This window comes from Phocoena phocoena, chromosome 20 (genome assembly GCF_963924675.1).
Source record: "Phocoena phocoena chromosome 20, mPhoPho1.1, whole genome shotgun sequence".
NCBI lineage: Eukaryota > Metazoa > Chordata > Mammalia > Artiodactyla > Phocoenidae > Phocoena > Phocoena phocoena.
Window position 1 is genome coordinate 12,809,222 of NC_089238.1, and position 12,413 is coordinate 12,821,634.

At 53.8% G+C, this 12,413-nt stretch overlaps 2 protein-coding genes across 2 annotated transcripts; one reads left to right on the forward strand and one right to left on the reverse strand.

Moving 5' to 3' along the window:
- Window positions 1–3,245: 3,245 nt before the first annotated feature.
- MED29 (mediator complex subunit 29) lies at window positions 3,246–8,088 on the reverse strand. Its single transcript, XM_065898689.1, has 5 exons — window positions 8,066–8,088; window positions 6,318–6,573; window positions 5,712–5,770; window positions 5,350–5,434; window positions 3,246–3,549 (listed from the first exon to the last, which is right to left on the reverse strand). Exons 1-5 carry the CDS (start codon window positions 8,086–8,088, stop codon window positions 3,307–3,309), a joined length of 666 nt encoding a protein of 221 aa, XP_065754761.1. The 3' UTR covers window positions 3,246–3,306.
- Window positions 6,797–11,828, forward strand: PAF1 (PAF1 homolog, Paf1/RNA polymerase II complex component). The gene is made up of 15 exons (XM_065898688.1): window positions 6,797–6,864; window positions 6,946–7,119; window positions 7,669–7,698; window positions 7,797–7,889; window positions 8,202–8,323; window positions 8,417–8,483; window positions 8,571–8,672; window positions 8,755–8,860; window positions 8,958–9,026; window positions 9,111–9,214; window positions 9,305–9,421; window positions 9,519–9,647; window positions 10,899–11,004; window positions 11,117–11,207; window positions 11,286–11,828. The coding sequence occupies exons 2-15, from the start codon at window positions 7,073–7,075 to the stop codon at window positions 11,681–11,683; spliced, it is 1,581 nt and encodes a 526-aa protein (XP_065754760.1). The 5' UTR covers window positions 6,797–6,864; window positions 6,946–7,072; the 3' UTR covers window positions 11,684–11,828.
- The last annotated feature ends 585 nt before the right edge of the window (window positions 11,829–12,413 follow it).

Below are 12,413 nucleotides of genomic sequence, written 5' to 3' on the forward strand. Positions count from 1 at the left end.
CCTCTGTGGCTCAGTCACAGGGCAGTGAAACTGAACTTTGGTTCCTGACGTCTACAAGCGCACATGATGGGGAGGGCAGCTGGCCCACTCCTGCGGTTCACACAGGCCTCCGTGGGCAGAGCAGAGGAAAACACGCACGCACACTCGAACCTGAGAAGCATTATCTAAATCCAGCCTCCGCTGCTTTTGATAATATTGAGCTGAGGGCAGGGCTGAGTCAGCCTGTGATGGGCAAAGTCTGAGATGGGGTAGGAGATAGTGGGGTTAAGGGGTGGTTAGAGGGTTGTTTGTATATTCACATAGTTGGATTGTTCCTTGAGTCTGTTTGTGGGACTGCCCCCAGGATGGAGACGCCAGGGACACCATGATTGTAGGATGGTGGGTTATGCCATTCTCTGCTAGGGAAGAGGGGTGTCATGTGCGCCTGTGTTTTGCCATGGTCTGTTTTGCCCTGTGTGGCTGTGCATCTCATATGCATGCTTCCCTGGAGTGGGCGGTTGTGCACGAGGCTGTACAGTCTCCCTCTGGGTTTAATAATCCACTAAGAACCTTCACTAAGGTCCTCTCCTATCCCTGCCTCTTCACCGTGGCCCCGGCTTCCACATTATTCCACCAACACACCATCACATTTCTGCCTCAGGCAGGGCCTCTGCACTTACTGTTTCCTCTCCCTGGAATGTCCAAAACTTATTCCCTTTCCTTCAAGTTCACTCCAGTACTACCTTCTCAGTGAGGCCTTCATGACCTGGGTCAAGGACTTTAACAGGTTTAAAAATAACCTTGTCATCTATTTAACAAATAATAAATACATGTAACATCTATTTACAGATCACATTAATACATGTGAACCACTACCCAACCTAAAAACTCTCATGTTTTCCAATAAAGTAACATAATTCTCCATATGCAAATCTTTTTTTTTTTTTTTTGCGGTACATGGGCCTCTCACTGTTGTGGCCTCTCCCGTCGCGGAGCACAGGCTCCGGACGTGCAGGCCCAGTGGCCACAGCTCACGGGCCCAGCCGCTCCGTGGCATGTAGGCTCTTCCCGGACCAGGGCACGAACCTGTGTCCCCTACATCGGCAGGCGGACTCTCAACCACTGCGCCACCAGGGAAGCCCCCATATGCAAATCTTGTGTTACTTACTCCCAAATACTTTACTTTTCCTCCTATTATCTCTCTCCACTTCTGATCTCACTTCTCTGCTTTATTTTCCTTCTTGGAATTTCTCATTACCTGACATACTGTGTTTTACTTTATCACACTTAACTGTCACTAGAATATCAGCTCCAGCAAGGCAGGGATCTTTGGTTCACACTGTATAGGGCTTGGCCCAAAATAGATGCTCAGCAAATGTGTGTTGAATGAACTCCACTTCCGGGGGCACAATTTCCACAGCGTGGCTGTGTGAACTGTGCATCCATCATCTCACTGCCCGCCAGGTGTCTCCGCAGTCGCCCTGGGTATGGTTTTAGGCACTGCTGGGCCCCACGTCAGGGCTGCTGGGATGTCACGCCCCCATCTGTGTGTGATGTTGTGTTGATGCTGCCTCACAGGGCCAGCTGTACTTCATTCTGAGTGTGTGGGCCTGTGCACTGACACATCTCTACCAGTATGTGGTGTGTGCCCACAGGCTGGAAGGCACTGGGCTCTTCTGGGGAAAGTGTGCTGTACTCAGATAATTGCATCATGTTAGGTGGAAATATAACTTTGTTTTTGTATTTATTTGGACCTTACGTATGGTTAAGGAGATGTGTATGGGTGCCATATTGACAAGGACAAGGTTATGACGGTCAGTTTTATGTGTCAACTTGGCTAGGCTACAGTCCCCAGTTATTTAATCAAACTAGTCTAGATGATGCAGTGAATGTATTTTGTAGATGTGATTAAAGTCTATAATCAGTTGACTTTAAGTAGGTTATCCTATTAGATCTGGGGAGTCACATGGGGGGGTGGGGGCTGATTCAGTCAGATAAATGGGCAGAGCTGTGGCTTCCTTTCAGAAGAAATTCTACCTATGGGCCGCAGCTTCAGCTAGTGTCCAAGAGTTCTGCTGCCCTGCCTGGAGCTTGCCCCTATGTGCCTGGCACTTCAAGGAAGGTCAGGGAGAAAGGGAAGGAACTTCTGGGATGTGTGTACACACACACACACACACACACACACACAGAGTTGCAGGCTCTGGGTGAATCGCAGGTCTCCATGGTCCCGGGTTTTCCTCACAGATGTGGAGTCCAGGACAGGAGGCCTCTGGGCGGTGCCATGGGAACCAGGGTACAGAAGGTTTTGGGTGGGTCAGTCCCCCAACCAGGCTGAGTCACTTGAGCCTTTCACACCCACCAGCTGGGCCTGGGCTGGTAGCTCCACCCTGTACTTGCCCAGGCCTGAAGGCCATGGGGAAGCCTGGTGGGGCACTCCCTCCCTGAAGCCCCCTCCCCAAGGTCTGCTTCCCGGAGCTGGGGCCCAGGCGCCTGTCTTCTTCCCCAGGACTGATGATTCACCCCTGCTGGGGCCTTTTCACTTCTCCTTTGGGGCTAAAAATACAGGGACCCAGGCATCCAACTGGGCCAGGCTTCACCGCAGATTGCACAACGCCCCTCGTTTGAGTGCTGCTGACGCAGACCCCGGGTACGGGGGGTGGTGGGCTGGGTTGCTCCCCGATCGGGCATGCTGAGGTCAGGGCCTAGACCCCTCCACTTCCTCTTTCCTGGGTCAAACAGACTGGGGGTTGAGCTGACATGGGAGGTGCTGGGGATCCCTGGATGTGACTGTGGTCCCTGGAAATGAAGCTCCTTCTAGCCCCAGGTAAGCCAGGGGTTCTGGCTTCCATTCTGGCCCCCTGCACAGAGTCCCAGTTAGGAGCTGGGGGCAGAAGACAGCAAAGGGGCACTGGGAGAGAGATGGTCAGAGACAGGGAGATGGGGACAAAGAGATCGAATGACACAAGACGCTCAGAGGAACAGCTAGAAAAAGGAGCAGGCACAGAGACCACCCCCAAACTGGGACAGAATCAAGGAAGGATTGAGGGAGAGGGACCCAGTCAGGGTTCCAGAGCCAGGCCAGGTTGGGGGAGAGCCCCTGGAAGAGGTCACCAACAGGCACAACCCAAAGTCCACCCTCAGCCAGGGAAGAGAGAAGGCAGCCCGCAGAGGCCAGGCCCCGCCCTGGGTGCTCCCTGCTGGCCTCTGTTGCCCCCTGCTGGCGCCAGCCGCAGTGCGCAGGCAGGAAGAAAAGTCAGAGACACAGCTGCTTTGAGGCCACTCTTCATTCCCTCCACCACTGCCAGCCCCGCTCCCAGCCCTGCCAGCTCACAGGGCGCCCCCCGGGCCCGTAGGCGGTGCAGGCGTCTTGCCTGTGACCTTGTTGGCGCAGTCCAGCAGGGCAGTGTGAATGTCCTTGGCACAGGCAATCTGGGCTTTGATGACCGCCAGGTATTGCGGATAGGGCAGGCTGTCAGGCTGGACGGCGTCGGGCTTGGTGGCTGTGGGCACCAGTGTCGGAGAGTGCTTGGCACTGTCGCAACTCTGTGACAGGCACTCATGGGCCAGGCGCTGTGGGCAGGCAGGCAAGCAAGGTGTGGCATCAGCCTTCACTCCGGGTACTGCCAACCCCACCCCAAGGGCCAGCCTGGGGTAGCCTTTTTAGCCTCTGGAATCCTGGGGTCTTGGGGTCAGAGCCTGGCCCTGCCACTCGCTGGGTGACCTCAGACATGCGGCTGCTCCTCTCTGCGTCTGTTTCCTCCTTTGGAAAATGGGTTTAATAACTACTTCTACTATCTAATAAGGTGAGAATGGTGAGAGCAGCGTGCAAGAGACACAGGCACAGGTCCTGGCAAGTTAACTTAAGTGCTAGTTGATGAATGTCAACTACTCTTGTTGTGACTGTCCTGACCCTAGGCTTGGCATTGGCACTAGCTTCTCTGGCGGCACCTGCTCCTCCTGGTTTTCCTCCTACTTCTCTGGCTGGTCCTTCTAGATGCTTTTAATTCTATCTAAGCCTTAAATGTGGTAATTCCCGTATCCCTTCTCCTCCTCTCATTCTCATGCCCTCTAGGGGTTGTCTCACTCACACACACTACTGTTCCGACCTCTGTACTGATGACACCACTTCTGTGCACCCAGCCTCCCCTAAAATTCCAGAGTTCCCATACTCTGCCCCCCAGACCACTCTCCTTCCTGGGTCCCTGTCTCAGGGACGGCCCTACCATTCCAACTAGAGCCCCGGGCCTCATCTTGGAGGCTCCTCCCCCAGCCCGTCAGTCCCATGGCCCTGTGCACAAAGCCTTCTGAGTATCTCTCCCACCTGCCCTTTCCCACTTCCTCAGGACCCTGCTCTGGTGGAACCTGGCCCTCCTGGATCCTGCCATGGGCTCCCAGCCTCCACTCTCAGCCCCTTGCACCCATCCCTCATGTGGCAGCCAGAGAGGCATATTCCTAAAAAAGCAAATGGGTCCATGTCCTTCCCTGCCTGAAACCCTCCATGGCTCCCCAGCACCCTCCAGGCTATATTCAAAATGCAACAAGCACCAACGCCTACCCCACCTCAGCCAGACTGAATTTCATGATGTTCCTAAAGGGAACTTAAAGCAGAAGCTGTTCCGTCTGGCTGGGATACCTTTCTGCCACTACGAGGCTCCTCAGACTGACTTTTCCTTCAAAGTCCAGTTCAAAATAACGATGACAATGAGGAAACGTTTGCCATGTGTCCAGTACCAGGTTAAGTGCTTTATATGCAAGACCTTGCTGAGTCCTTCCCAAAAATCCATTTTCCAAAGGAGAAACCCAAGGCTCAGAGGTAGAGATTGGTGGTCCGTCTGACTCCAAAGGCTGTGCTCTGAGACACTTGCCCTCCTCTCAACTCCTGCCCTTCTTCCATTTTTGTTCCAGCCTCCGCTCAGATATGCTCTCCACCAGTAGTCTACCCTGAGCCACTTCCTCCCTAAACCTGCCCTAGGCAGGGTCAGGTGCCTTCTCTGGACTTCCACAGCCCCCTGAGCTTCCCTCATTTTAATCCTGCCCCCTCTGCCTGTGCCTCCACGACTCCAGCCCTGAGCCTTCTGTCTATGCTTCCCCCTTCAGAGCCCTCCATGGCCTGAGCTTTTCCCATCAGAGCCCTGACTACTCTGAGCTGTCAGGGTTTGAGGATATATTTGTCACCCCACTGAACTGGAAGCTCTGTGAGGGGCAAGGATTGGGCAATATTGTGCCCCCAGCATCAGCTGCAGCATCAGCACAGGTCTGGGCCGCAGGAGGTGCTCAGTGAGCGTGTGTCGATTGACTGAATGAAGGTTCCTGAAGCACCAGGAACTGAGGCAGGGTTGTGGTCACCCGGTGGCTAGGAGACCCCCTTACCAGGCAGAGCTCTAGCTGGTCACAGAGTGCGTAGAACTCCTCCAGACACTTGTCAAAGCGCTGAATGGGTCCATCGCTGCTCTTCCTACAGTCCGGGAGAAGAAGGTGCGGAATGTATTTCCAATCTCTGGGACTAAGTGACTACCCAACCAAGTATCCATCAGAAAACCAGGTATAGGCCCAGGAGACCCGAGGCAGGGCCTAGGGGACAGTTAATAGAAGAAGGGGCAAAAAGGGCAAGGTCAGGCGCTAGGGAGCCAGGCTTGAACATAAGAGAAAAGTGGGGTGGGTGTGGTGCAAGGGGGATGAGTTTCTAAGACTAGGATGGAGTTAGGACAGCCTGGAGAAAGAGGAGTACTCACTGTCCATTGTCAATGTTAGTGTTCTGAATCAAGTTCTGGGCTGCAACCTTCATCAAGGTCTAAAGAAAAAAAAAAAGAGGTGCAGCAGACGGAGAAAGAGAAGAGGTGACACTTTTGTTAGATCTACACTCTTCCTTAAGATACACCCGATCTCAGGCCTCCTCTTCACTTGGCACTTACCCTCCTGTCACTCCAGAGTAACCCCGGCTTCCATTCCTCTATAGCAATAACCACCTGTCTTTTCCCAGAGGCTCGCTCTCACCTGGGGTTCTCGCCAATACCCTCCCGGACATACCTCAGAGTCCTCCCTCACCCACCAGTCACGGTCAGTCTCTGTACAGGCCAGTCCTTTCCTCAGGCTTTAACGACCAGAGCTAAGTTTCTCCTTTAAATTCCCTCCCCCTCGAATTCCAGTCAGTCTCAAGCTCAAGATTCGCCCTGATCCCACCTCACACTGTCAATCCACAGAGCTTCGCTTTGGCCTCACGAAGAAGATCAAGTCTCATTCCTCTCCCCTGCCTAACGCTCCTTTTGCTCTCTCCCTGACTAAATAGTCCCTCCGCCCGCCCCCGTGGTGTCAGAGAGCCAAATCTCCCGACCAATCACCTGCAGACTTTCCTTCAGCTGCGGGATGAGCATCTTATAACGCTGCACAGGATCGAAGTCCTGTTGCTGTTGCTGCAAAAGCCCGCTCTGGGCAGGTCCCACAAGCTGTGTTGGTGGTTGTGGCTGCTGCTGGGGACCCGAGCCACCGGCCGAACCCGGACCTGACACACTAGCGGCAGAGGAAGCCGCGGAAGCCTGCTGCTGGGATGCAGCCATCTTTCTCGCTTCGCGGGCGGGAAGTGCGTCAGAAGCGCGTCTTCCCGGTTTCTTTTTAGCGTCTTGGTCTCTAGGCCCCGTGTGCTGGTTAGCTCCGCCTCCCAGAGAACTTAACCAATGGGGGGAAAGAACCCACCCTCCAACTCGACCCTCAAATCCGACGTCTAGACTGAGATACCGATTCACCAATCACATTGCCTCGCTCCGCCCTTTGCCCAGACGCTCGCCAATCCGGGTGTGGTTCCAATCAGACTCTATTTCCCAGAAGGCGTCGCCGCCTGAGGCGACCTGCGGTCCTCAGAGCACTGGCGGCAGTTGGTGTTCTGGAGCTGTGAGTCAGTGCCTGGCGTTGTTTGCGGGTTTACCTGAGTACTACGTAGTACTCCAGTGTTGCTGGAACTCTTCTCACCAGCCCACCTCACTCCGACCCTATCCCTGAGGAGAGCGGTGTCCACCCGAGCCCTGCCTCGGACTGGGCGTGCGCCGAAGTCGGCACGCCTTTTAGAGGCTCTTGTCAGGACTTATCTCGCGTCGTCGCCATGGCGCCCACTATCCAGACCCAGGCCCAGCGCGAGGATGGCCACAGGTAGGCAATACGGCGCCTGACTGTACTGTTTTTCTTTACGTTTGGGTAGGCATCGGCGAGGTGGGAGGGTCGAGCCCAGTTGTCAGCCTACAACCTCACCAGCCCCCCCCATGTCAGCCCGTGACGTCACGGAGCGCTCACCGGCTCACGGGGGCGGGTCTCAGAAGGCGTGTTGCCCCCCTCTTTCCCTGCTGTGGAGTTCTGGAATTAAGCTCTTGGGGACTTTACCCAGAAGGGATTGAGTTTTTATTCTTCCAGTCAAACGTTTGGAGACCCCTTTTCCCAAAAACAATTGAGCATGTGACTTTTATTAAAGTACTTGAACACATCTCCTTCAAAAGGGATTGAGCACTTGGCTTCATTCATTAAAGCCTTTAGGGACACTGAAAGGAATACGTGACACTCTCATTAGAGCACTTGGGACACCCCTTCCAAGAGGAATTAGCGTTTGTCACTCTCTCCTTCCCTTTTAAAAGCTTGGAAAAACCCCCTTTGCTCTCCTGTCAATCCCTTTCCATCTTTTGTCAGTGTCTCTCTTTTACCCACCAGGCCCAATTCTCACCGGACTCTGCCTGAGAGGTGAGCTCCACTGTGTTTTCTTAGGACGGGTGGGCCAATGGGGGTTGCGAACAGAGGTGGGGCATCAGGGGCTGGGTTTTGAGCCACTGTGTTCCCAGGTCTGGAGTGGTCTGCCGAGTCAAGTACTGCAATAGCCTCCCTGACATCCCCTTCGACCCCAAGTTCATCACCTATCCCTTCGACCAGAACAGGTGAGACTGTGCATGGGGGTTAGGGAAACGCCTCACTTAGAATATGAGTTCCTTGAGGGCAAGGACTGCTTCTCTTGTTGACTGTTCAGGCATACAACAGTAGCTAGCACATAATAGTAGGTGGCCCGTAAATATTTAAGTAAAGAAGCAAGCAGTGTCCGAGTCTCTTCGAGAGCTGCTCGCCTGCTGACTCCAACATGGGGGACATTTCATTCCGAGTTCCTCCCTGGAGGAGCTTAGCCTCTGGGAAGCAGGGATGTGAGGGATAAGCCTGGAATTAGGCAACCATACTGGGCATGTTTCCCCACCCAGGTTCGTCCAGTACAAAGCGACTTCCTTGGAGAAACAGCACAAACATGATCTCCTGACTGAGCCAGACCTGGGAGTTACCATTGACCTCATCAACCCTGATACCTACCGCATCGACCCCAATGGTGTGTTGGGAGACAGGGAGGGCCTGCCCTAGGCTAGCGAGGGCTGGCTGTGGTCCTCCGTCATAGTCCTTCTCTCACCTTGCTCTCTTCTAGTACTCCTAGATCCAGCTGATGAGAAGCTTTTGGAAGAGGAGATTCAGGCCCCTACCAGCTCCAAGAGGTGAGGGGGTGCTGAGTGGGGACTCAGGACTGGCTCTGATGGGAGGAAGGTAGTGGGGTCCTGAGGTGCCCGATTCTCCCGCCCCAGATCCCAGCAGCATGCAAAGGTGGTGCCATGGATGCGGAAGACAGAGTACATCTCCACCGAGTTCAATCGTTACGGCATTTCCAATGAGAAGCCTGAGGTTAAGTAAGTTGTGGCGGGTAGGGAGGGAAGGTGGAGCATTCAGGTATATCCAGTGGCCTCTAAAGGCCTTTTTCTTCCTCCCTAGGATTGGGGTTTCTGTGAAGCAGCAGTTCACTGAGGAAGAAATATACAAAGACAGGGATAGCCAGATCACAGCTATTGAGAAGACTTTTGAGGATGCCCAGAAATCCGTAATTGAGGCACTGGGATTGGCTGGGGGGGAGGCAGACAAAGGTGTGGTTCCAGAGAACTTTGTACTCCTTCTCACCCTGTTTTTGCCTCTGCCAGATCTCCCAGCATTACAGCAAGCCCCGAGTGACACCAGTGGAGGTCATGCCTGTCTTTCCAGATTTTAAGGTCAGATCCAGGGCAGGGGGCAGAGAGGGATAGCCTGCCATCTCTGCCTGTCCCAGTCTAACTCCAGTGCCCTCCATCTCCCAGATGTGGATCAACCCTTGCGCTCAGGTAATCTTTGATTCAGACCCTGCCCCCAAGGACACAAGTGGTGCAGCTGCATTGGAGATGATGTCTCAGGCCATGATCAGGTAAGTGGCCCTGCTGTCCACCTTGGCCTGCTTCTTATTGTCTCTTTCTCCTCACTCACTCTTAACTGCTCCTCCTCTTCCCCCAACCAGGGGCATGATGGATGAGGAAGGGAACCAATTTGTGGCTTACTTCCTGCCTGTGGAAGAAACACTGAAGAAACGAAAACGGGACCAGGAAGAGGAGATGGATTATGCACCAGATGACGTGTGCGTGGGTTGGGGTTAGGTTTTGGGTATTGATAAGTGTCTCCTTTTCTCCCTCACAGGGAAGAAATGGGGCTGACCCTATCCCCTTTATCCTCAGATACGACTACAAGATTGCTCGGGAGTACAACTGGAATGTGAAGAACAAGGCTAGCAAGGGCTACGAGGAGAACTACTTCTTCATCTTCCGAGAGGGTGATGGGGTATACTACAATGAGTTGGAGACCAGGTACTCAGCACAGCCCTACCTCACTCAGATTACCCTGGGCTTGTACTTCAGTACCCTGGGGTATGCAAGAGCCACCTTGGAGGTCATTTATACCTAAAGATTTGCCATGTGCATTTGTAAGAGCAGAAGCCTGTTCATGCATGTGGGCTGGACCTGGTTCTAACACAAGAACCCAGAAAAAATCTTTACTTAACACTGGAGATTTTTAGAGCTTTTACGTAGAGTAGGACTACCAAGTTTACTGATACTAATAAGAGACTTCGTGTAAGAGTAAACATAGCTAAAGTATGGAGTAATACATAAAATTAGCATGAATGTTTTAAATGAAGCGCTAGATACCCAAGTTCAAAAAACATGACCCCCCAGACTTCCCTGATGGTTAGAAGTTTACTGCTGTGTTGGGACCCTTGGTGTAAGGTTGGGAAAGTGTGACCTGGAGTTTCTATTTAAAGGAGAGATCCAAATTCTGATCCCATTAAGGCAAAAAAATCTAAAAGGGGGCTTCCCTGGTGGCACAGTGGTTGAGAGTCCGCCTGCCGATGCAGGGGACATGGGTTCGTGCCCCGGTCCGGGAAGATCCCACATGCCGCGGAGTGGCTGGGCCCGTGAGCCATGGCCGCTGAGCCTGCGCGTCCGGAGCCCGTGCTCCACAATGGGAGAAGCCACAACAGTGAGAGGCCCGCATACCGCGTGCGCACACACGCACGCGCGCACACACACGCGCACACACACACACACACACAGTCTAAAAGGCACAGTGGGCTGCTGGGGGCTGGGTGACCTGGAGCTCTTGGCAACCTCCAAGGGGCACTGTGACCCAGCACAGCAACCCATTTGCCGCTATGCTTGGGGTGGGGGTGGGGGGTGGCGGCCAGGCAACAAAGGCCTGGGGTGGGGGGGGTCACAGAATCTTATTTTCCAAAAGCCAGAAATCCAGATTATGTTCTTTTAAAGTGTTGGTATCTAGTTCACATTAAAGTCTCGTTCTTTATACGTTTATGTGTATGAGTACAGGGCATACATATACACACATATAAAGTGTAGGGCAACCAAACTGCTATCCTGATGGCTGTCATGCCGCCCGTCCCTTACCCCCAAGTTTAGTCTCCTTTATTCAGTCTGTATTTATTCTGGTCTGCTCTAGGCTAAGCATAGATGAGTAAGGATGGATAAGAACCATATTAGACCAGATTCCCCAAGGGGGTCCTTAACTGAATCTCACACACCCCTCCCCCAACTCCACCACCGCAGGGTCCGCCTGAGTAAGCGCCGAGCCAAGGCTGGGGTTCAGTCGGGTACGAATGCCCTGCTTGTGGTCAAACACCGGGACATGAATGAGAAGGAACTAGAAGCCCAGGTAACAAGCACCACTGACCCAGGGCGCCCATGGGGAGGGTGGTGGTTCGTGAGGAGTGGGGCAGGAACCAGATAGAACACCCTCCCCTTCCCCTCAACCCTGCTGCTTCCAGGAGGCACGGAAGGCCCAGCTGGAGAACCACGAACCCGAGGAGGAAGAAGAGGAGGAAATGGAGATGGAAGAGAAAGAAGCTGGGGGCTCAGGTAAAGCTGGATGGGCCAAACTCTGGGAGCCCTGGGAGGGTGGGGAACTGGGTCTTACTGCTTCTTGCTCCTTCACAGATGAGGAACGAGAGAAGGGCAGCAGCAGTGAGAAGGAAGGCAGCGAGGATGAGCGCTCAGGCAGTGAGAGTGAACGGGAGGAGGGTGACAGGGACGAGGCGAGTGACAAGAGTGGCAGCGGTGAGGATGAAAGCAGTGAGGATGAGGCCCGGGCTGCCAGGGACAAAGAGGAGATCTTCGGCAGTGATGCTGATTCGGAGGACGACGCTGACTCTGATGATGAGGACAGAGGACGGGCCCACGGCAGTGACAATGATTCAGACAGTGGCAGCGATGGGGGTGGCCAGCGGAGCCGGAGCGCCAGCCCCTTCCCCAGTGGCAGCGAGCACTCTGCTCAGGAGGATGGCAGTGAAGCCGCAGCTTCTGATTCCAGTGAAGCTGAAAGTGACAGTGACTGAGTCCCAGGGCCTTCAGGGCTGGTGCAGATAGTTATTTCGTGCAGGAAGGCACTTTTCAAATGGTCTCTTTGTGAGCCTTTTGCTTTGTTTCCCTCTGCTCCAAACCTCTGCTGTTAATAAAGCCAGCTTCTCTTTACTTACCCTCCAGGCACCATGGTCTCATTCTCCTGCCCCCCACCCCCACCCCCGCACTCCTGGTGCTTAAGGCACAGAAGCAAAGGCCACAAAGGCAGGGCCACTAGGTTTTTCATGAAATGTAACATAACAAAGGTCAGAATCCTTTTTGTTTGTTTGTTTGTTTTTTTTTTCCAAAATAAGCCCAGACCATTAAACAAGTGAAACTCCAACAAATAAGTCTTCTCCAACAGCGAGAAAAACTGTACAGTTACTCAAAGCTGATTCTGCCGGTGGGGCTGGGAATAGAAGGGAGAGTGAAATCATGGTGGAGGGGCAGGGGGCGGGGAGGGTCGGGAGTGGATCAGGGTCCTGCCCATCAGAGTGGGGCCGCCTGCGTCCTGCACACTCTGCTGACAGGTGGGGGGAGGGGGGCAACACTTGCCTCCCACGGTGTATGGCGGTGTCCCTCACCGCCTCCCAGGGCCAGGAAGACCCAGCTCACCCTGATGGGTAGTGAACAAGACAGGACTGGCTGGGAAGAGGTGAGGGTCTCTAAGAGGAACACCCTGCTGATTCCAAAACGAGGTGGCCCCTGTCCATCCCACTTCCCCGG

Bases quoted from the DNA above. Each gene is read 5' to 3' on its own strand.
- MED29 (XM_065898689.1), bottom strand. From the start codon at position 8,088: ATGTTGGAGTCAGCAGGCGAGCA. The intron at 5,771-6,317 runs GTGATTGGTCGG...TTTTTTCTTTAG, and splicing joins AGCTGAAGGAAAGTCTGCAG to ACCTTGATGAAGGTTGCAGC. The intron at 3,550-5,349 runs GTAAGGGGGTCT...GCCTGCCCACAG, and splicing joins ACCAGCTAGAGCTCTGCCTG to CGCCTGGCCCATGAGTGCCT.
- PAF1 (XM_065898688.1), top strand. From the start codon at position 7,073: ATGGCGCCCACTATCCAGACCCAGGCCCAGCGCGAGGATGGCCACAG. The intron at 7,699-7,796 runs GTGAGCTCCACT...CTGTGTTCCCAG, and splicing joins CACCGGACTCTGCCTGAGAG to GTCTGGAGTGGTCTGCCGAG. The intron at 9,648-10,898 runs GTACTCAGCACA...CCACCACCGCAG, and splicing joins TACAATGAGTTGGAGACCAG to GGTCCGCCTGAGTAAGCGCC.